Source organism: Heterocephalus glaber, unplaced genomic scaffold (genome assembly GCF_053883595.1).
Source record: "Heterocephalus glaber isolate CG9 unplaced genomic scaffold, H.glaber_assembly_v1.0 deba00001457, whole genome shotgun sequence".
Taxonomy (NCBI): Eukaryota; Metazoa; Chordata; class Mammalia; order Rodentia; family Bathyergidae; genus Heterocephalus; species Heterocephalus glaber.
In genome coordinates, this window is record NW_028258305.1 from 13,709,967 (window position 1) to 13,733,552 (window position 23,586).

Below are 23,586 nucleotides of genomic sequence, written 5' to 3' on the forward strand. Positions count from 1 at the left end.
TTACATCAGTGTGGCTGTAAATATGCATACTCAATATCTTAGTGTTTTAGGTTACAATTCAAAACTTATTTTGCTGTTCAAATGTTTCTATCTTTGAAGTTAAGAGTATGTATGCTTGGTGACAGAGCACTCACCTAGTAATCATAAGGCCCTGGGTTCAATCTCCAGCAACACACACACACACACACACACACACACACACACACACACACAGTTTCTAGCTTTGGCCATTGGGAGCCCTTTGAGGTTGGCTTCTGTTCCTTTAATTGCCCTCATCCTTTTGTTTTTGCTGCCACTTTTTTCCTAGTTTGGTGTATAGCTTAAATTTTCTATAGTAGTATGACTAGAAAATCTTTTTGATTACAAAAATCAGTTATTTCTACTTTAATATTGAAGGGAAAAGGGATATGACCATTGCTTTGATGTTCTACCAACCTATTTCTCTCAAACGCTTGCCAGGTTAAGTATGAGAACAAAGAACTACTTGCAGAAAGTGAACTTCAGTAGATGTTTGTGAATGGCGGGTAAAATTACACCAACTGGAGTAAGCTTCAATAGTTGTCACATGTGTGGGTGTTAGGTTCAGATAAAACAATTTCCAGGAGAAGTATTCTCATTCAATCATTTAGTGACACTGATAGGACAACTTTGTGATAGGTGTGCAAAAGCAAAAAAGAAAAAGAAAAGAAAAAACGAAAGGTGGGTGGAATTGTTTAAGTTAGGAGGTTAAGACTATGGGAGAGACATAAAAGCAAGTGTTTGCCTAAAAAACTTCTATACCATTCCATTAACTTAGAGGAGTGTTGACCCTTGAAGACTTAGAGAAGAGTTGGTGATGACTGTGGTCAAGGGGATGGGCCAACACATAAAGTCCAATCATGGTGAGGAAAAGCACTGAGAAGAGGCTTAATAATCACCACAGCAAATCCTTCCATGAACCAGGAGCTATTGTCAACACTTAATCAACTCACTAAAACCTTTCTATGATCCCGTGAAGTAGGTGCGTTATGATCATATTACAGGAGAGGAAACGGAGACAGAACTGACAAAACATCTCCAAGCCCACCCACTGGAAATGTGCTGTGTAGAAACCCAAGCCCGCTACCACACTACTCCAAATACAATTGTGCATGTAAGGTGACTTCGGAAAGTACTCGCACAGTACTATTGCCACCTTCCTTTTCCATCTTGCTAGACACGTGTCTTTGAAGGGCAAATCATTCTCCCACATTTCTTCGATTAACTTTTCCTCCCTGTAATTAGATTAACTTTGCATCGTTCACAGGTAGGCACCAGTGCAGCTCAACTGGCAAGAAGCTGTAATTTATTTCCTGTAAAAATATTTAAAAATTGACTTCCTTTTTGAAAAAAAGGCAGTAATTTATTTCCTAAAAAATGTAACTCAGGGCCGGGGATTTAGCTCAGTGGTTCTGCCGCCTGCCTCGCAAACTCAAGGTCCCGAGTTCGATCCCCGGTACCAAAAAAAAAAAAAAAGTAACTCAGTAGTAGGGCGCTTGCCTACCGTGCGCGAAGCCCTGGGTCCAATCCTCAGGGCTGCAAAAACGGTGTGTGCTGGGGTAGGACCTGTAGACGGGATAAATGAAGGGAGGAGGCCACCCACTGGCCCAACACCGCACTCCCAGCAAAACGTCACCCTTGGAGGAGAGGCCTATTCCGAATCTGGGGAGGAACCGCTTCGGGGGACCGGAAGCTGTAACGCGGACAGTCTGTGGGACGGACCGACGTATCGACAGTTCCGGGCCCAGAAGCTGATCCCTGCGGCAAACAGAAACGAGGCGCCGGGGACTTCACGTAGGAGCTAAGTGAGTGTGGTTGCTCTGCTAAGGTCGTCGGGTGGCGTGTGATATTTGGCCTTAAGTGTCATGCCACAGGTCTCGCGGATTCAGTTCCACTCACCGGGAAACCTTTCCAAGAATCCCTTCACCCCGGTGTGACCCCCGTGTTCGGAAGCCGGTGGGTTGCTCTCCCCGAGCGCCGGCTCCTCCCCGCCCAGCCTCCTCGTCCCCTGGCTTTTTGCGCTCCAGTTTTAAGTCCCAAGCCGCCTCGCGGGCCACCTTCACCGACTTTTTCCTTAGAGAGAACTTCTAAGGCTTTCAACCTCAGCGTTTCCACCAACGCAACTACGTATTTCCAACATCCTTTTTTTTTTCTTTCTTTCTCCCAGATTCCTTGACAAGAATATCCTTGCAGCGAAACAACACTGAACTGGGAATTAGAAAGGCTAGGTTCTAGTCCCGAGCGCCATTAACTAGCGGTACGATGCTGGCGAATTCTTTCTGATCCTTTTGATCCTAAGTCTCCTTTTCTGTAAAATTAGGGGCTTGGGTATGTAACAACAAAGGTTCGTTCCAGTGTTGACTGGTACCTGTTGCCTCCAATGTGTCTTTTAAAAATTCCTGTCTCATTTATGTTTCTGTCCTTTGATTAATTTCCTGTAGGCCTCTTCCCCCTCTCCCATTAATCTGAGCCCTTGACAAATCTGGTTTCAGATTCATTTGAAAATAATTTCCTAGGGAATCCTATGCTCCCTGAGCATTTTTTACCTTGTAGATAAGGGACATGTACCTAAATAAGGTTTTTGACATATGCAGTTCTTTAAGTGTTTAATGAAGGCTTTTTTTTTTTTTTATAGTAGGTTAAATTCTTTTTTTTTGTACCGGGGATCGAACTCAGGTCCTTGCACTTGCACAGCAGGTAGCAAAACCACTGAGCTAAATCCCCGGCCCTAAATTCTTTTGTCTATATTTGATGAACTCTTTTAAGGTAAAGTGCTATGTTAAATATACATGCAAAAACCTCAGAATTATTTTTAAACAAGATAGTGACTTGTGAATATTTCTAACCTATAAGCAATGAATCGTCAAAGCATATAAACTATAAATGAAAAACACATGATATAGTTTAAAACAGCTGGTGATTAAGTACATACATCATCTTATTTTCTTTTTAGGGCCTTACAGTAGGAAGGACAAGCATTAAAACACTTTAATTTCTTTTTACAGAGATCAGCAAAATGAGGCCCATGGAAAAGAAGTGACATGCTCAGTCAATCAACATAGTAACACCTGATGGTGTATGCCACAGCGGGTGTTCCAAGGTTCTTTTGTTGTCGAGTCAGGTACTTTCTTCATGATGCTGTGCCTTTTCCAGTTATCATTTCTTTTCTTTTTTAAAGAAATCATTCAATATATTAACTATGTCAGGACCAAAAAATGCATTTTAAGAAGATTATTTGAAATATAACATCTAATTTTTAATTTAATGTCCAATTATGTAGCAGAGCTCACTTTCCCAGAACCTCAATTTCTTTGGTCTTATCTTGTAACTATGATTATTTCTGAATAATTTTAAAGAACATATGACAGAAAACATAAATATATAAATAATATATGTGATATATGTAAATACATTTGTATAACTGTAAAATATAAGCAGATTGTAAAAATGCCACAAAACAGTTACATTTTAAGACAAGGTAAAAGTTTAGAATTTTGTTTAAGGCAGCTTTATGTAATTAACCACATTGAAATATTTCATTATTTTTATTCCTTGTTTTATAATGTTGAGTAATGTTTAATGATATAAAGCAATCACAATATATTCTTTAATGGAACAAGTTATAAAACATAATATGGTTTCATTTTTGTGAGTAGAATAGATATTAGCACAGAGAAAAGGTTTGAAAAGATAACACAGTAAGTAGTTAAAAATGAGGTGCCCTATTGAGACGATACTCTTAAGTGAAATAAATAGGACACACATGTGTAAATACTGAATAGTTTCTCTAGTGTGAGAAACTGAAAGTGTAAATAAGGAGTAAAAGGTATAATAAATAACGTGAAATAGAAAGAAAAGGGCAAAGGGGAAGGGGAAGTGGGAGGGGTAGGGGGAAGGAAAGAAAGGAATAGAATTAATATGAGAAAATGAAAAAATGGAAACAAAGTCTTTGTAAATAGGGAGGGATGGAGGGGTTGAAGGGAAGGCAGGGGAAGGGGGAAAAAATAAGAACTAAGATTATGTAAAGGTGCAAATTTCCAGTGATGAATGTCATTATATTGTATACCTAAAATGTACCAATAAAATAATATTTAAAAAAATGAGGTGCCCACTGCCTGCTTGCCCACCTTTCCTCCCTCCCTTCCTTGTTTCCTTCCTTCCTTATTTAACCCAGGACCCCATGCTTAGCTACATGCCCAGCATAGGTTATTTCTGACTAGTGAGTAAAAGAAAGTATACTGAATAGTCTAATGGCCTATATCTATTATTTGAAAACTTAATCTCCTTTAAAAACAAAATGTTGAAGTGACTACATTTTATGGAAATAATTGTGCATGCTTCTGCAATGAAAATTCTACCCTGGGTTGTAATTAGTCACTGTGTCTGCTGTGATCGAGAATCTTTATATTGATAAACTTTAAAGACAGTGAACTTGTGGAAGGAACTTTGGCTTATTAACCTTTGCATCAACAACATTAAGCATAATGCCTGGCATATGGTACTTAGGAAATAATTTCCTAAGGAGAAAACATGAAAATCAAAGCTGTAGAAATGCAGTGTTGAGAGCAAATACAGGACTCTGGGAGGGAAAGAACTGTATTACTAATGAACTCTGTAGTTTTCTCAATAACTCTTCTTTCATTCTAAGAATAATATTCAAAAGGCATTATCCAGTGACTATCCCTTCTTCCCACTCACGATAAAGCACCTTTTTGTAGGGGAATGAGGTAGAGGGAAAAGTGTTAAGAGGTGAAAGACAGTTCCAGCTAAAGGAAGGATATATGTAGGTTTAGAAATGAGATGACAAATGATTGGAGATTATAGGTGGATCAATACAACAAAAGCTTGGGAGGTAGGAGTAGAGAGACTATATAAAAGTATAAGAAATGAAGAGAGAGGTTAGCAGAGGGTAGATAATGAATCCTTTTATAGCATGTTATGAAATTGCACGCTAAATTGGGGTAATGGGGAGCCATTGGAGGGTGTTTAGCAGAGAGGTGATGAATTCAAAATCATATTTTGGAAAATACACTCCAGTTGTGATTTAGTTAGAATTTCAAGAGGGGGAAAAAGAACCATTTATAAAGTTGCATTCTATTGTATTTCAGTCCTGTCATAATAGTAACATGAACAATAATAATACCTATTTTTTAAAAAAAATAATAATACCTATTAACTGGAGAGTAATTGGCATGGAATCCTGTCGCTCTGACCAGGCTGTGGCTCTTCAGGGCAAGAACCCAGTTATATTCATTGTTGTGCTCTAGTACATAGTACAGTGCTTTGCATGTACTGTAGTAAATATTCAATTAATATTTGGTAATGTGATTAAAATATTAAAATCTTTTTTGTACCTAGGAGAAACATGAACCAGAAGCTGCTGAAGTTGGAAAACTTGCTACGATTTCACATGATTTCTAGGCAACTACACAGCCTAGATCAGAGAAGAATGTTAGCACAGTGGAGACATGGGTTTTTGTCTCCTTCCGCAGTGTGGGCAGCTCAGCTGTATGCCTGGCCCTGGCAGACAGATGTGTTCCTTGGGGCTGCTTTATCTCAATATAGGCTTCTAGTAACAGAGAAGGTAGTTATAAATTTCTGTCACTTACTGTATTATTTGGTCTGATATGAAAGTGTCTAGAACCACAAGTAGAAATCCATTTTGGGTATTTTGTCTTTTATGGAATTGTTATTACTTAATATTATACTCCAAGCAATAGATCTTTGTGAGGAAGGGAAATTCTGGTTAGTTGTTCCGTAATAATGCTGATAAATTTGATTACTCAGATAAATATAGTGAATTAAGGATACAGGAATTTTAATTTTAATTGAAGGTTTAACTACTTATGGGAGTGTTTGTTGGTAGAAATAATAGCCATACTTGTAATAGATATTCCAGAATAAATTGTCCCTTAAAGTTTTGTGTTTTTTTTGCACTTGCGAGGCAGGCGTGGTGCCACTGAACCAAATCCCCAGCCCTTGTCCCTTAAAGTTTTCTCTTCTTATTTATATGTTTGTCTTTTTGAATTTTTTTTTTTTTTTTTTTTTTTTTTTTGGTACCAGGGATCAAACTTGGGACCTTGTGCTTTCAAGACAGGCGGCGAAACCACTGAGCTAAATCCCCAGCCCTATATTTGTCTTTTTAATAGGAAAAAAGACCATGGAAATCTCAATTATCTTCAACAAAATCTAAAAAAGAAGTAGAAGTATGGATTGGAATGACTGTTGAGGAATTGGCCAGAGCAATGGAAAGAGACATAGGTGAGCAGAGAATTTACCAAAACAAAAAACAAACCATGAACAACCTAGAATTTTATTTGCAATGAGATTAAGGCTTTGAGGGATGAAACTTAAACCAGCACCTTAAGAAGTTGTTAAGTTACTCATTTTACTTTAGGTAAAAAAAATCCTAATAGTTTCTTGGCTCTTTGGCACATGTGGTTTCTAAGATTTTGCTTTTAATAAAAGTGGAAAATATTTTCTTATCTGAATTAAACTTTATTTTCTTCAGAGATTTTTCTGGGCTGTTAAAATAAATCTAAAGAATGTTTCTGAGCTAAGGGACATATAGTGTTTTACTTTCCCTTTCTTTTCTAAAATTTTCTTTTTCTTTCTTTTTTTTTGTGGGAGTGGGGGTGGGATCGGGCTGAGGGTGGAACCCAGGGCTGTGTGCAGGCTAGGTAAGTGCTCCACACTAAGCTGCATCCTTAATGGTTTTTTTTTACTCTTTTGAAACAAAGTCTTACTGGGTTGCCCAGACTGGCCTTGAACTTTCAATTCTTATTCCTTGCCCTTCTGAGAAGCTGTCATTATAGGTGTGAGCTGTTATGCTGGGCTTCATTCATTTTGACAGTATCTGTAAAGCTAACAGAAAAATGTGTATAGTAATAACTATAATATTTTGAACTGAAGTGCTTTGAGTCTTCCAAGTAACTGAGATTACAGCCATGTGCCACCACACCCACCAAGAAGCCGGCTTCTATGGGATTGGAAGGTTATTTTTTATTTTTTTGTGGTGCTTTGGATCAAACCAAGGGCCTCCCATATGCTAGGCAAACAGTCTACCACTGAGCCACACTCTTAGCCCGTTGGGCACTTTTCTACATGTAAATATTTAGTTTCAGATGAAGATACAATAATGTATTGATAATCATATACATGTAATGTAAAAGGGAAAAGATTATCACTCTATCAGCTACCTCAATAATTCAGGATAGCATGTTGAAAAACTGTAGTAACGATTATTTGGGATTTTTAGCATTATTAAAAACAGCATTGTATTTATAATTTTTAATGGGTTTTTTGTTTTTTTGGTTTTTTTTTCCAGTACCAGGGATTGAACTCACGGCCACTGAGCTAAATCCCCACCTGTATAATTTTTACGTTTTGAAAGAGTTGTGTAGTTCTCTGAGCATATCCATATAGAAAATTGACTTGTAGCATTCTTAAAATGTGTTTTTTTGGGAAAAGATTTGGGAAATAAATAGGAGATAGTTTCTTATGCTACTGTTGACATGTAGCTTTCTGGGGCTGGCTTGTATCACTTTACAAGTCCAAACTGATACAAGCTAAACTCTTAACAAATTATGTTAGCAGGCTGTTAAATACAATCATTTTAAAAAATTAAATCTTGAAGGTAGTAGAAACCCATCAAAACTTTATTTCCCAGGCTGAGGATTTAGCTCAGTGGTTCCCCCACCTGCCTTGCAAGCACAAAGACCCAAGTTCGATCCCCGGTACCAAAAATAAACAAATAAATAAAATTAAAAAAATAAAAAGATATTTAAAAAAAAAACAAAAAACTTTATTTCCCTATTATTTTACTGCCTTTTCCTGTTTCCTATTTTAATTACCTTCAGGTTATTCCTGTCTTAGCTGTATGATAGAAATACTATATAATAGTGTGCTACAGTGCATCTCTTTCCATCTCTGAAGTCATCGACTTCATGTTGGCATCTTGAAATCAGCCATGGTTGGAGTATTTCCACTGTAGAAACTGAGAAATACTATAAATCAGGAAAAAAAATTTTTGAGAGCCTTGTTATTAAAGGCTTATCAGTGAATAAGATGTTCCTTTAGTATAAGGTTCTGCTTGAGGATGCCTTTCATTCATATCTTCTCTTTAAATTTATGTTTGTAGGGTGACTAAAAGTCTGGAAACAAATTTTTTCCTATGTGTCTAAAGTTCTGTTTGGTTCCAACCAGATTGGGTGTATGAAGCTTTATTGAACACTGCTGTTGACATAGATTCTCTAGAAGCAGACTCACATTTAGATGAAGTCTGGATCAAAGAAGTGATAAAGAAAGCAGGGATGAAGCTGAAGTGGAGCAAGTTAAAACAAGACAAAGTTAGAGAAAACAGAGATGCTGTAAGAAGGTAAAATTTACCTATACACTAGAGGAAAAAGACCACAGAGTTTAAGTCACACTTCTTAATGTGAAGATCTGGCTTAAAATTTATTTAATTAAAATGATCTGTGAGTATAGACTAAACTATTTTTCAAAGTGCTTCAAGTACAGGGCCGGGGATGTAGCTCAGCGGTACAGCGCCTGCCTGGCAAGCACAAGGCCCTGAGTTTGATTCCTGGTACCAAAAAAAAGTGCTTCAAGTACAAAAAGTATATTCAGGTTATTTTAAAACTCTAGGGTTATTTTTCATAAATGCTGAGTATATATTTTAGTATGAATTTTAAAATTTGGTTCAGTTTTTCCCATTGCTATGAAGATACCAACTATAAATAGGAAATTTTTAAATCTGTTTTAAGTCACTATATGTACTTCTTTTTTTTTTGGTACCGGGGATTGAACTTGGTACCTTGCGGTTGCAGAGTAGGCAGTGGAACCACTGAGCTAAATCCCCGGCCCCAAGTCACTATATCTAGAGAAGGGGAAAGTAGTTATATGTAATCAAACTTGAACATTGGGTTTTATTGTTAATGGTAGCTTGCAGAAATAACTACAAACCAGTTCACTAAGAAGTGTTTCTTATATTTAAGAAATGAAACTCCTTTGCTGTTAATTGTAGGCCACAGGCAGATCCAGCTTTATTAACCCCAAGGTCCCCAGTTGTCACTATAATGGGCCATGTTGATCATGGGAAAACGTCGTTACTTGACAAACTACGAAAAACTCAAGTGGCAGCAATGGAAGCTGGAGGCATCACTCAGCACATTGGTGCCTTTCTTGGTATGGACATAAATTACCTTACAATATGCTTGGGACCCCCACTTATTATTTTTTTAAGCAAATGTCATGATATGAAATATATAAATTCAAAGTAAAAGGGATAAAATTTATATAAAAGTATATAAATTCAAAGCTACAGCTTAAAGCCATTGAATTGATAAAATGTAGAGCAATTAGTTAAAAGTCATTTTGTGCTTTCTATAAGAAGAAAATCATGTCACTGCTTTTATTATTGTCCATTCTTAGTTTGGTTTAATGAGCCTAAATTTAATTAGGTCATACAACATCCAATGCGAGGTTATGATAATGTTGCTATTAATAATTAAATAATAACTATCATTTACCAAGCACTTAATATGTGCCCAACACTTTGCTAAGCATCTTATTTGCTTCATCTTTTTATTTTTACAACAACATCATGAGGTAAGTATTGATATTCCCACTTACAGATAAGGAGGCTAAGACTTCTTCAGGTTAAGTAACTTGCCTGAAGTACATAGTAAAGTGGCAAAGCCAGGATTTAAACCTACAGTTGTTGGACTCAAATGTTGAGCTACTAACTGCATACTAAATTGCTTTTCTGTGGCTCTGGGCAGTTTTAGCTGTGGTTTGCTAATTGTAAGGGTAACTGCTTATACAGCTATTGATTTCATCTGTTATCTCTCCAAATTGAATATCAATTGGTACATTTATGAAAGTGTCTATATTCTAGAAATATAAAGAGTTTTAGTTTGAAATTATTGCATGAAAAGAAAACCCTGAATGTCTCATTGGTATTTTATAAGTATTCATTATAAATTTCAATCTGTGTTGTTCTGATTAAGATACTAGTAATACAATTTTTTTTAAAGAATTGTGTTTGATAATGTCGTTTGTATTGCTCTGTGTTAAAGAAGTACACATTTGAGTCCTTAGTGTTCTTGGATTTGTTTTCACAGTCTCTCTACCTTCTGGGGAAAAGATAACCTTTCTGGATACTCCAGGACATGCTGCCTTCTCAGCAATGAGAGCCAGAGGTGCTCAGGTCACTGACATTGTCGTGTTGGTTGTAGCTGCAGATGATGGAGTGATGAAACAAACTGTAGAATCTATTCAGCATGCCAGAGATGCTCAAGGTATTGCATGGCTGACTACATGTATCAGGAAGGAGGTTGCTTTTCAAAATTTTTTTAAAGAATCTACTACATAAAGCTGCAATTTTGGATCCACTTACATGTAGCTCATTCAGTCTTCACAGCAGTGCTAGGATTGTTAAACCAGTTTTATAGATAATCTTCAAAGATAGTTTGTTTTCCTGCAGACATATAAATGAAGGGAGGAGTGTAGCAGGATTCAACTTTGGGCTTGACAAGAACTCTTTCATCTACTATGACTTTTATTTTTGAAGCAAAACATTTATTGGTACATTTTAGATATACATAATGATAACACTCATCATAGGACCTTCTCCTGTACATGATATATCCTACCTCTTCCCATTCTCCCCTCCCCTCAACTCCCCCACCCCACACTATATACAAAAGCTTTGTTTCCTTTTTTTTCTTGTCTCTTCCTTCCTTTCCCCCTTCCCCCTCCCTTGTTCCCCTTCCCATTTGAACATTTTCTTCCCATTTCCCAATATCTATTGTACATTTTATACTGTGATTTTTTTTTTTTTTGGTACTGGTGATTGAACTTGGGTCCTTGTGCTTGCGAGGCAGGCACCAGAACCTGAGCTAAATACCCAGTCCTATACTATGATTTAAAAAAAACCCAAAAAACTTTTTATCATGGAAAATTTAGACAGATGGAAAATAAGAAAGAATAATGAACTCCTATTTTCCCATTACCTAAATTCATTAGGAGTTGGATACAGGTGATACTGTTATTCTTTGTTCATTTATCTGGAATTCTTCTCTAAAGAGAAGCTTTTGAGGGAGGGGAGGTCTGAGACAGAGCCTTGCTATTCAGTTCAGGCTGGTCTTGAATTCACTATGTAGCACAGGCTGGCCTCGAACTCATCCACCTGAGTGCTGGAATTACACATGTGTGCCACCACACTTGGCTTAAAGAGAAACTTTTCTTTCATCTCTTTTAAATAAGTTATTCAGGTCAACAGTATAAAGTTGAAACTTTTGGAAAATCACTTGGCCGTCTTCTTTATTTTTTCATTTAAAAATTATAATAAACACCACACACACACACATTCCCTACATTTATTCTTATTCTGGTATGTTACACCCGCCTCCACCAAAGAAATGTACCTGATGGAGTATCATATCCCAGCCTTACCCCTCCACCCTAGTTGGCAGGGGAAAAAAAAGTTGACCGTTACTGATCATGTCCAATTCTTTCATCTTACAACATGAAAACAGACCCAGACTTTAGCAGCTAGAACTCTCCCCAATTACGTACAGTTACATAGCTAATTTGTAACTTTTTTGAATTTGGGGTCTGCATCTTCTAGCTTCCAGTGTTACTTTCTTTCCTTTTTAATTTTTCAAAACTGCCTTTGTGTATTGTGCTGCGCTCTTGATGATTCTAGGCAATACATGGAATAAAGATGAGAGGGATAAATTTAACATGGATCCTCTCAGTTGGTTGAGATGAGAATTGCATTATATTATGTATTCTACATCTATTCTTTTGGTCTTTGTTAAGTTCAAGCTCGTCAACTTGTAATACATTTTTTGTACCTTATTTATTTTTTTTGGTACTGGGGATCGAACTCAGATCCTTGGGCTTCGGGAGTAATGCATTTTTTGATAGTGGTAGTGTAGATTGAAAATGTTTTTGTGTCTTGTTCAGTTTCTTTGACCCTGAGAAAATTGCAGAGATTAATGAAACTCAACTAGAATTATCTTCTAGAATTTTGTGATATCACTGATGAGAGGATATGTTTAGTAATAACAGATTATAAGAATTTTTGATTCACTTAATAATTATATATTTCTCTACTATGTTGATCACTGAGCGAGGTGTGTGAATAGGGGTGCTATTAATCCTAAAAGAAAAGTGCAATATGGTACCCTCCCATTGGCAAATTATCTGGTGGTATTGAATTAGACTCTTTTCTTAATTTCTTTTTCCTGGAGATCATCACCAGTGTATTTCCAATCTCACATTCAGGTTTAAGGATAGGCTTCTCTACCCAAAATAATTTTTTATGATCACGTCAGTTATCTGTTATTAATTCAGAATCTCCTTATAATTGGAGTCCTAATATCTTCTGTCTGGATTCCTTCTTTATATGTAAAGAGCAGAGTGGGGTGGTATGAATCTGAATAGGGCTTTTTAAGCCTTTTGTTAAATAAGTACGTTCACTGAATAAAAGCCAGAGCAGGCTGGTGTCACTCATTGTGTGTACCTAGAATTGAAGGTGCTCTCATTTGTGCTCTTCTTAACTTTGTCTCTTTCAGTTCCTATTGTTCTTGCAATAAACAAATGTGACAAAGCTGAGGCTGATCCTGAAAAAGTGAAAAAAGAGCTGCTGGCTTATGATGTGGTGTGTGAAGACTATGGAGGTGATGTTCAAGCAGTGCATGTTTCTGCACTTACGGTAAATAAGGGCATCTCAGGGATGAAAGTGTTCAGATGCAAGTTCTAGCCTCATATTTTTAAATACATGATTTATGTTGTTGGAAAAAAAGTCCTTTGAGGTCCAGGGATTTAGTTCAGCCGCACTGTACCTGCCTTGGAAACACAAGGTCCTGAGTTCAATCCCCAATACCAAAAAAAAAATCCTTTGAGTACCAGACAAAGCTGGTATTATCCTGATGTGGCTCATTAGGAATTAGGCTCAGAGAGGTCAGTTATCAGTTCAGAGTAGTATAACTCATCTGTGGAAAGTTGATTCTAACCCTAATGCTTTCTAAATCATGAGATATTTAGAACAAAGGGAATAAATGGTAAACAATGTGGGAATAGGATAACAGTAGGCTATTTGAAACAAAAAAGGAACTCAGTTGGTAATAAAAAGGACTTGTATTTCCATACCTTTAATTTTTCTAAATTTGTTACCTCCAGCATGGTTAGAAATTATGTTTGTATGTGTAGTAAAACTATTCTTTTCCTTTGAAATTCATTAAATGGAATTTATTTTACCTCTCCAGTTTATCTCAATTATAATTGCTCTCTGAAAGCTAGATGGCAAACTTACTACAATAAGATTAAAAACACCTTTTCTAGGATACTATCAGATGAGCTGATAGATGTAGAGCTTCAAAGGCCAACCAGAGATGATTCCTATCAAACAGAGAACTGAGAGAGGTTGGCAGGGAAGTAGGATGAAGTCTTCTTTTCTAAGATATAAAAGACTATTTCACACAAAGAAACAACTTCAACTGCTGTTTTGTTTCTTTCTTTCATTGATTTTGCTTTTTTTTTGAGACCATATTTTGCTTTTTTGCTCTGGCTGGACTTGAATTTACAATCCTCCCACCTCAGTCTCATTAGTAGCTGGATTATGCATGTGTACCACTGCATCAGGCCCCAGCTCTGCTTTTTTGAGCAGCATTTTATAAAATTAAAATAAATATTAGGAATAAGTGGGAGAAAGCAAAGTATTTAGTTTGGTTTTTTTTTTTCCATAGTTGTCTATTGTCTGTAATAACTATTCGAAATCACTTAGCTGACATGAGGGATGGAAAAATCCCTTGCCTATCAGTTCTACTTCTATCACGATTCATCAGCTCTGTGATTGTGAAGCCCTAGGGAGCTTAGTAAACATAAATCATTAAAGGTAAAATAATAATGTAATCTTGCCTCTTCATTTCATGGACATGTAAAAGAGATCCACGGAAGTGAGGTTAGTTTTCAGGGTTGCATAGCTAGGTGGTTAAGGAGCATGGCTTACAGCCTGGACCTAGTCAGTGCTTTTTCTCCTCATTTAATAATTCTAAGTAGCGCTTGATACTTACTTTACAAGATTCTTTTTTTTTGCTTTGTTTTGTTTTTTTGTTCTTTGGAGACAGGATCTTGCCTGTGTAGCCCAGGCTGGTCTTGAACTCATTATGTAGCCCAGGCTAGCCTGGAGCTTGCAGCAATCCTCTTGCCTCGGCCTCCTAAGTGCTGAGATTATAGGCATGTGCTACCACTACTGGCCTTTACAAGATTCTTGAGTAGATCAAATGACATAATAGATATGAAGGCTTGTTCAATTGATAAAAGAAATGTCAAGTAGCATCACTAGGAAAGTTAATGAGAGGAAAAACACACAGTCATAGAGGCACATGGAAGAGAAAGAGATTGAATAAATAATGTATTTCTGAAGGGGTATTAACAAATATCAATGGCCAACATATTTTTTAAAATACCCACAGTTCCTTAAAAGATCTGTCCCTGGGTAAGGGTTTCTTCCTGATCCTTTTCTCCTCCCTTCCTTTTTTAATTTATTTGTTTATTTATTTTTTTGGTTGGTTTTTTGAGACAGGGTCTCCCTATGTAGTTCAAACTGGTCTTGAATTCACTGTGTAGCCCAGGCTGGCCTCAAACTTGCAATGATCCTCTTGCCTCAGCTTCCTAAATGCTGGGATTACAGGCTTGTGCCAACATACCCAACTCCCTACCTTTTTAAATTTTTTTATATTTTTTTCTTCTTATTTTAATTGGGTAATTCAAACTGTTAATGCTTAAAGAGAAAAGTGTAACTGTCAGATTATTTGGCTTTCTGACTCTGGTGTTTACATTTACAGATAATAAAATATATTAATATTTGTTGTTAAAGGGTGAGAATCTGATGGCTTTGGCAGAAGCAACAATTGCTCTTGCAGAAATGTTAGAATTGAAAGCAGATCCCAGTGGTCCAGTGGAAGGAACAGTAATAGAGTCTTTCACAGACAAAGGAAGAGGGTAGGACTGCACTAAAATTCTCCTTTTTAATAATTTGGTTTCATGATTTTTGTGACTTGATTATATAACAATATACAGTGGGCCCTCAAGTTATGACTGGCCTGACATACAAACAACTTGAGTTAATTAGGTTAATGGAAGATTCACTTGCCTCTTGTTATCTATAGTGTGTACCCAGGTAAACATCCTTATCTCAGCTGTACTGACTTATAACCAACTTGAGTTACAACCAGCCCTTGGGAACAAATCGAGTTGTAAGTAACGGGCCCACTGTATTATTAACAAACATTTTATTATTTTTATTGCATATATTATTATTATTGCATGTTGTTAATTCATGAACAATATTTTCAAAGTATTTTTGAAAAGATTTTATTTTACTAGCATACAGAACATAAAATTGAGTAGACTTTAGCAACTATCTGTATACATCCTGTCATATTTAGATGATGTAAGTAATTTAGTTTGTTTTTTCTCCCACTGATTTGACTAAATTGTTAAAGCCTCATAGACAAACAGAAGTTGGGATGAAATAATAATTGTTACATTTTAGCATTTCTAAAATGTTTATGACTTTACCGATTAATGTAATATGTAGGAAGGTTCTTGAATTTCCCTACCTGTTATCAAGAGAGGTTTCTCATTGCTTTATACACTGCAATAATAAGTTTGAGCAGTCACTTAGCTGACTTAGTAGAATAGAAAGTGAATTAGGGAGCTCGGGATTTAGCTCAGTGGCATCGCGCCTGCCTTGCAAGCACAAGGTCATGAGTTCGATTCCTGGTACCAAAAAAAAATTAATTAGGATTTTGTCTGAATACTCTACACCCTCTCTTACTTCCCTTACCATAACCTTGCAAGAATTCTTTTCCCCTCCCATCTGTCCTTTTTTTTTCTTCAAAACTGGGGATTAAACCCAGGATTTCATACATGCTAAGAAGCACTCTACCAATGAGCTACATCCCCAGTCCTTTTAAAAATTTATTTTGAAAAAGTATCTTATTAAGCTGCCTAGGCTGACTTCTAAATTGTGATCCTCCTGTCTCAGCCTCTCAAGTAGCTGGGATTATTGGTGTGTAACACAGTGCCTCACTGGTGTTAACCATTTTTAAGTGTAAAGTTTAGTGGTGTTAAGCAGTATATTCACATTGGTGTACAATAGGTCTCTAGAACTTCTTCATTTTGCAGACCTGAAATTGTATACCCATTAAAGACTTAAACCTCCACCATTCATCTGTTGATGAACATTTGGGTTGCTTTTACCTTGGCAGTTGTGAAGAAATGACTTTTTGTTTTGTTTTATTTGTAGTGCCGGGGCCTCACACATGGTAGGCAAGTGCTCTGCCTCTGTGCTATACCACCTCCACCCCTATAAATATTTTATAGCATCAAAAACTGAGAAATTGAGAAGAGAATTAACCCTGTGGACTCCTAGGTTTATATATATTTTAAACCTCATAAAGATATCTTTGTTCTATTTAAGAAAGTACAATTACTATATATCTTACTTATGACATTAAGAATAATATACTTTTATATTCATTTTAGTCCTGTTACAACAGCTATAATTCAAAGAGGAACTTTGAGAAAAGGCTCAATTTTAGTTGCTGGAAAGAGTTGGGCAAAAGTACGCTTAATGTTTGATGAGAATGGAAAAACAGTCAGTGAGGCCTATCCCAGCATGCCTGTTGGAATTATAGGCTGGAAAGACCTTCCTTCTGCAGGAGATGAAATTCTTGAAGTCAAATCTGAGGTACATTATACTTAATTCCTGTATATTAGATATAATGATTTTAAATATGTCTCATGTTATATCAAATAAATATGTTAGTACTAATGAATAATTCTAGTTTATAAGGGGCCATGAGGTGGCTAGTTGTGCCAATTAGAATTTACAGAATTTTTTAAAAATTTGAGATAAAATGTTAAAAGTTAAATCATTTGGGGGCCGGGGATTTAGCTCAGTGTTTCCAGCACCTACCTTGCAAGTGCAAGGTCCTGAGCTCAATACCTGGCACCAAAAAAAAAAAAAAGTTAAATCATTTCAATTATATACAAAGTTCCCAAATTAAGATTTTATAAGCTTCTTGAAACTTAGAAATTTAGTGGTTTCTTATGTGAGTTAAACTAATTTCATAATGGAGGAAAACACAAAGCCTTTAGCATAGTAGGTATCCTTGTCTTTCATTAAATAATGAGTTTCTCTGACATAAAGTCAAGGGCACGGGAGGTCATTGACTGGAGGAAGTACAAAGAAGAGCAGGAGAAAAATAAAGAAGACCTGAAAATAATAGAAGAAAAGCAAAAGGAACACAAAGAAGCACATCGGAAAGCCCGTGAGAAGTATGGCACTTTGCTTTGGAAGGAGAGATCATTTATAAAGTATTTAGAAAGAAAAGAACAAAGACCCTTGAGGCCAAAAGAGAAAGTAGAAAGAGATTCCAATGTACTTCATGTAATTATTAAAGGTACCTTTTGAGTATTTTACAAGTTTTTTATTTTGGTGGTTCTGGGGATGGAACCCCAGGGACTCATGCATAGTAGGCACATGCTCTGCCACTGAGCTACATACCCACCCCTTTTTACATTTTTATTGTGAGACAGAGTCTTGCCAAATTGCCCAGGCTGGCTTTGAGCTTGTGGTCCTCCTGCCTTAGCCTCTTGAATAGCTGGGATTATGGACATTACTACCATGCCCAGCACAGCTTCCTTTTTGTTTTTTTTTTAATTTTTAAATTTTTTACAGCTCCTTTTTTGAATACACGTATTTATTCTCACCATTAGTTTGGACCCTTAAATTTAAGTGAAAATTATTTCAGTATTTTGAGGGGCATTTTCCAGAGTAAACATATTTCTTGCTGATTTTGTGTAAATGTACATTTTTCCTATATACTTTATTATATAGTTACAATGCTAAGCTTAAATAAAAGTGGTTATGGTGGTAAATGCCATACATATCTTAATTTTTTCTTGTTTCTCTTTTGTTTTTTGAGACAGAGTCTTGCTCTGTCTGGCTTTGAGCTTATTGTGAAGCCCTGCCTGGGCTCAAACTTGTGATCCTCCAGCCTCAGCCTTTCAAGTGCTGAGATCACAGACAGGCATCAGCATACCCAGCTGCATATCTTAACTTTGAATAGATCATTGTCATTTTTGTATCTGTCAATGCCTACTTAACCTACCAATTTTAAACTTTTGCTTTATTTAGGTGATGTTGATGGATCTGTTGAGGCCATTTTAGACATAATGGATACCTATGATGCTTCACATGAGTGTGAACTAGAATTAGTACATTTTGGAGTAGGTGATATTAATGAAAATGATGTTAACTTTGCTGAAACATTTGATGGTAAGGATTCTAGTTCCTACTTGTTTAACTGTGTTACCTAGATTGTGTTATGAATCCTTTACTTTTGTCTTGTTGCTTGGCTCATCAGATCTAACATTCCCATCAGAGTCCAGTCCATCTGCTGCAGTCCAGTCCCAGCTAGCGGTTGAGGCTGAATAGGATGTGCAGTACTGAGGCCCTATCTCCACTTGTCATGGATTACTGCAGCCTTGGGGAACTATTTCAAGACCCAGTAGTGTTTCTTGATTTATTTTTTTTCTAAAGCATTATTACTACCTTATTCTCCACCCAGGCAAAAGTTGATTCTCTCTGTATCTTTCATTAATTTAGACTTTGAGTGCACCACACACTGTTATGAGCCTAATCAGTACTTTCCTTCGTCTTTTACTTTTTAGCTGTTTTTGTTCATTGCTAACTATAAATCTAATTTTTAAACTTTAAATGCCTGTATGGCAGGAGGGACTGTCTTTATTAATTGAACTTACAATACACAATAAAGGGAGTCATGACAAAAGCACCAGCATTGTTGATTAATGAATCATTTAGAAAAGACGTAATTTATAACCTGACTTGATTAGAAGTAGGTATCACTTCTACTATTGGAAAGTTATTTTCAGTAATACTTTTTCAGAATATTTGTTACTGACTAGCTTAGCACTATGATATGTAAGGTAGACAGTATTAAAGGATTTCATAATGCTAAGACTTGTGAAGTGATTGTTGAGTCCTGGTTAAACTGTTTGGGCAAATTTGTTTTAGGTAGGTGTGTCTTGCTTTTGTTTCTCTCCACAAGTATTTATAGTTAAACATATTACTTGTTCTTTGGTAAAATGCTTAGTTCCATGAAAGTTCTTTTGTTTCTTACAACAACTTTTGAATTTGGCCAAAGTCAGTCACTATTTTTAAGCATCTATGGCCATTTGGATACCTAAGTGTAGACCACAAAAATTGTAGGAAATAAAAATAAATTGAATAGTAGAATTATTAAAATAATTATTTCCGCTCTGATCATTTTTAATTTTCTTCTCTTATAAAAATCAAATCTTTGATGTACTGCCTTGTACTTTACAGAACACTAGAAACACTAGTTAAGAAACTAGTGTTTCTTTTTTTTTGTATTAAATTCTTTTATTGGTACATTGTAGGTATACAACACAATTACATTTCTCATTGGGAATTGTACCTTTACATAATGCAACTGGGTTCTTATTTTTTCCCCATTCCTAGCCCTCCCTTCACGCCCTCCACCCTTCCCTGTTTACAAAGACCTTATTTCCATTTTTTCCATTTCTCATCATTTTTCCTTTCCCTTCTTTCCTTTCCCCTGCCCCTCCCACTACCCCTACCCCTTTGGACCTTTTCTTCCTATTTTACATTATCGATTATTCATTCTAATCATTGGTACATTTTAGGTATACAATATAATGACATTCATCATTGGAAATTTGCACCTTTACATAGTCTCTCTTGGTTCTTATTTTTCACCCTTGCCCAGCCCTCCCTTCAACCCCTCCATTCCTCCCTGTTTACAAAGATTTTGTTCCTATTTTTCCATTTTCTCATATTAATCCCATTCCCTTCTATCCTTTCCCCTAGCCCTCCCACTTCCTTCCCCTTTGCCCCTTTTCTTCCTATTTCACATTACCTATTACATTTAGTCTTTTTATTTACACTTTCAGTGTTTCTTAAATTAACAGATTTAAAATCAAAAGAAATTTTCCTTATTAAACAAGACATAATAAAATTTATAAAATTCTTTCAGTAATTTGAAAATTTACTAGTTTTCACTAGAAAAAATAGATTTCTCATCTCCCCAGGGACTATTGTTGATTAATTTTCATAGAAGAAAATAATTTGGATTTGTTTCTGTTTGAAAGACAAATATTTGTGCTGTTTTATTGACTATATTTCTGCTTGCCAGGGGTTATATATGGTTTTAATGTGAATGCAAGCAATGTCATCCAGCAGTCAGCTGCAAAAAAAGGAGTAAAAATTAAACTTCACAAAATCATTTACCGTCTTATTGAAGATTTGCAGGGAGAACTGAGCAACAGATTGCCCTGCACTGTGGAAGAACACCCAGTAGGTGAGTGTTCACTGAATGTTACTTTAAAACATACTTCCAGTTCTGTAAATAGCACTTGAAAGTATAGTCAGGGGAAATATATTCACTTTTCCAGTGCAATCTTGTATTCCACGGGAAAAAAAAAAACTACCATGAGAATGTATGTTAACCTCATGGATATTGTAAACACACGCCCTGTACAACACACTGTGCTGTTTAAGCCCTGGAGATTCAAAGGGAAATAAGCAATAAGAACTTGCTTTCAAGCTTAGATATGAACAACTAATGATAATGGTAATACAGATTCAACTGGGATGGGAGGCATAAAGATTTAATGTCATGAGGGCTGGGGATTCAGCTTAGTTGTTCTGCCTTGTGCCTCGCAAGTGCAAGGTCCTGAGTTCAATCCCCTGTACCAAAAAAAATTTGTCATGAAAGGAGCCATTGATTTTGTCCTGGGATTGGCACAGAAATATACCTTGAGAAGAAAATTTACTTTATATTTAAATATAAAATACTTTGAAAGTCTTGTATAAACTTTGTCCAGATTAAAGGATGAATTAAAAAATTGAGATATTGTGCCCATTTGCCTCTAAAACATGTACATTTACTAAGCATAGGATCATAGGTTATATTTATATGTCATCTTTTTAATCTTTTTTTAAACTTGAAATTTTTGCAGTGTATATAGGTCATCAACTTTATAGAATGTACTTTAAATTTATCTGGTATTTCCTCATAATGGTATTTGGTTTTGCATTTTTGGTCATAATACAGATATAATTTAGGGTTCCATGATCATAATGAGGTTATGTTCTTGTACTAAGAGCAATTTTTTTTTTTTGGTACTGGGGATCAAACTCAGGAACTCGTGCTTGCTAGGCAGGCGCTATGCTGCTGAGCTAAATCCCCAGCCCACTAAGCAATTTAAAAAAGTTGTATGTGAGTTTCTAGAGGTGAGCAAACACATCAAATGCCATTAACTAACACCACTTAAGTAATACCCTAGAAAACTGATAATTATAGGTTGTGCTGTTGGAATTTTAATTTCCAGAGGAAAAACTTACAGAATTAGTACTCTGAAGTGGATATAAAAACATTGAAGTGATTTAAAAATAAATCAGTTAAATGATAGTTATCTACTCCAGAAAATATTTTACATGAAAGCTGAAAGCTAGGTTTTCCTGGAACAGACAGGAATAGCCAAGGATTTTCATCTGTTATTCCTAACTATTGGTCAGGAAAATAAAGTTGGTGCAAAGAAATCAGGACTTTTTTCTGTGCATGAGCTCATCCACTATCCCTCCAGTGCTGGGGTCAGACCAAGGTCTTCATCCCTGTTAGGCAAGTGCTAAACTACATCTCCATCTCAAGTTCACTGTATATTGTCAGGCATTATATATTTCTCAGAACCAGTAGTTTTCGGTACATTAATGTTCTTTTCTTCCTAAAGGTGAGGCTTCTGTATTAGCTACTTTCTATGTAACAGATGGAAAAAAAAAAATTCCTGTGGCTGGCTGCAGAGTCCAAAAGGGACAGTTGGAAAGACAAAAAAAATTTAAATTAATGCGTAATGGACATGCTATTTGGAAGGGTAAGCAACATCAAAATCCATGTCTGGGGCCTGGGATTTAGCTCAGTGGTTTCGCAGCAAGGACCTGAGATCAATCTCCGGTACCAAAAAAAAAAAAATCCATGTCTGTTTCATATCCAGTCACCAAACCTTATGTAGCCCTTTCAAATCTGCTCTTTTACTCCCATAATCCTAGTTCAGGCCACTTTTAACTGCTTTGTAGTTGGATTTCCTCCCTGCTTTCACATGTGGGTGTGGGTAACTGGGAACTAAACCCAGAACCCTTGCACTGAAGTACATCTCCAGCCTTTTTAAAAAATGTTAAGACAGGATCTCCCTAAGTTGCTCAGTTGCCCAAGTGGGGCTCAAACTTGTGATCCTCTTGCTTCATCGTTCCAGACTGTTATTACAGGTGTGCGCCATCATGCCTGGCTCCTACTAGTTCTGATGACTCCTCCAGGATTGTTCATCTCCCAGTCTTGACAGGCCAAGCTTTTACAAATTGGCCCCCAACTACCTTTCCAATTCCATCTCCTACACTTCTACATTCTTCCTCTTTCTTAACTTGACCTTTTACCTATGTTTATTCCCATTTAAATCCTAACTATAGTCTTGTCCTCTGCAACGTCTTAATCTGCCATTATTTTGAGGGGGAGATCTTGGGTTCCGTAGGTCTTCCCTCTATCAGTCTACTGGTAGCCAGCCTCCAAGTAGGGACTAGTAGGGCCACCAAGCTGGGCTTACTTTATCTTTAAAATGGGAGATTTATATCTTTTGCTACAAGTCACATCTTTACAGGATACTTTATTTAATTCCATTTAACACTGCAAAATTTCTAAGAATTTCAGTGTAATTTTCCTTTTACAACCAAACTACACACCATTAGTAGGTACTTTAATGAGTCAATATACTAACCTGAAGTTTTTTTTTTTTAATTAAAGGTTCATTAACCTCACTGAAACACCATAAAGATGATATTTCAGTCATCAAAACCAGGATGGAATGTGGTCTCAGTTTAGATGAAGAAAAAATAGAATTTAAAGTGGGAGATGAAATTGTTTGTTATGAAGAAAAGGAAGTTCCAGTTAAGACTTCTTGGGATCCAGGATTTTAAAATTACATTAAAATGTCAACTAAATATTTTGCTTTATTTATAGAGCAGCTAGTTTTTCCTTTTTTGAAGGTAAAAGTTCACCAGTAACAGATTACAAAAACTGTCAAGGGGGCCAGGGATATAGCAGTGGCACAGCACCTGGCTGGCAAACATGAGGTCCCGAGTTCAATCTCTGGTACCAAAAAAAGAAAAAATTTGTCAAAATTGCTACAGAAATAGGAAACCTGAAAAAGATGCATCCAATTAGAAATCCTGGAAAGACCAAATACCTAAAAAGGGTATCAGTGGCATCATTGAATGTTATCAGTTTAGTCCCCTTTAAATTGAGCTTCATGGGCAAAATATGGTACCAGATTTATCCTGAATATTAAATCCCCATGCATTCATGCACAACACTGACGAATAACTAATGTTCCCTTAATGTGCAGCCAACAGGTCTCAGAAGGACTCACAAT

General features: G+C 36.3%; 1 protein-coding gene across 6 annotated transcripts; it reads left to right on the forward strand.

Annotated features, from left to right (window-relative positions):
* Positions 1–1,623: 1,623 nt before the first annotated feature.
* Positions 1,624–23,155, forward strand: Mtif2 (mitochondrial translational initiation factor 2). 6 transcript variants are annotated; one of them, XM_087216362.1, is made up of 16 exons: positions 1,714–1,823; positions 2,186–2,275; positions 3,024–3,139; positions 5,377–5,602; positions 6,168–6,279; positions 8,224–8,395; positions 9,044–9,204; positions 10,143–10,319; positions 12,603–12,742; positions 14,909–15,033; positions 16,582–16,786; positions 17,249–17,501; positions 18,239–18,379; positions 20,301–20,465; positions 21,898–22,038; positions 22,959–23,155. In XM_087216362.1, exons 3-16 carry the CDS (start codon positions 3,090–3,092, stop codon positions 23,129–23,131), a joined length of 2,241 nt encoding a protein of 746 aa, XP_087072488.1. In that variant the 5' UTR covers positions 1,714–1,823; positions 2,186–2,275; positions 3,024–3,089; the 3' UTR covers positions 23,132–23,155. The 6 variants fall into 6 exon arrangements, with proteins under 6 accessions (XP_087072487.1, XP_087072488.1, XP_087072489.1 ...); XM_087216361.1 differs by lacking the exon at positions 2,186–2,275 and having other exon boundaries at positions 1,624–1,823; XM_087216363.1 differs by lacking the exon at positions 2,186–2,275 and having other exon boundaries at positions 1,758–1,974.
* Positions 23,156–23,586: the final 431 nt, after the last annotated feature.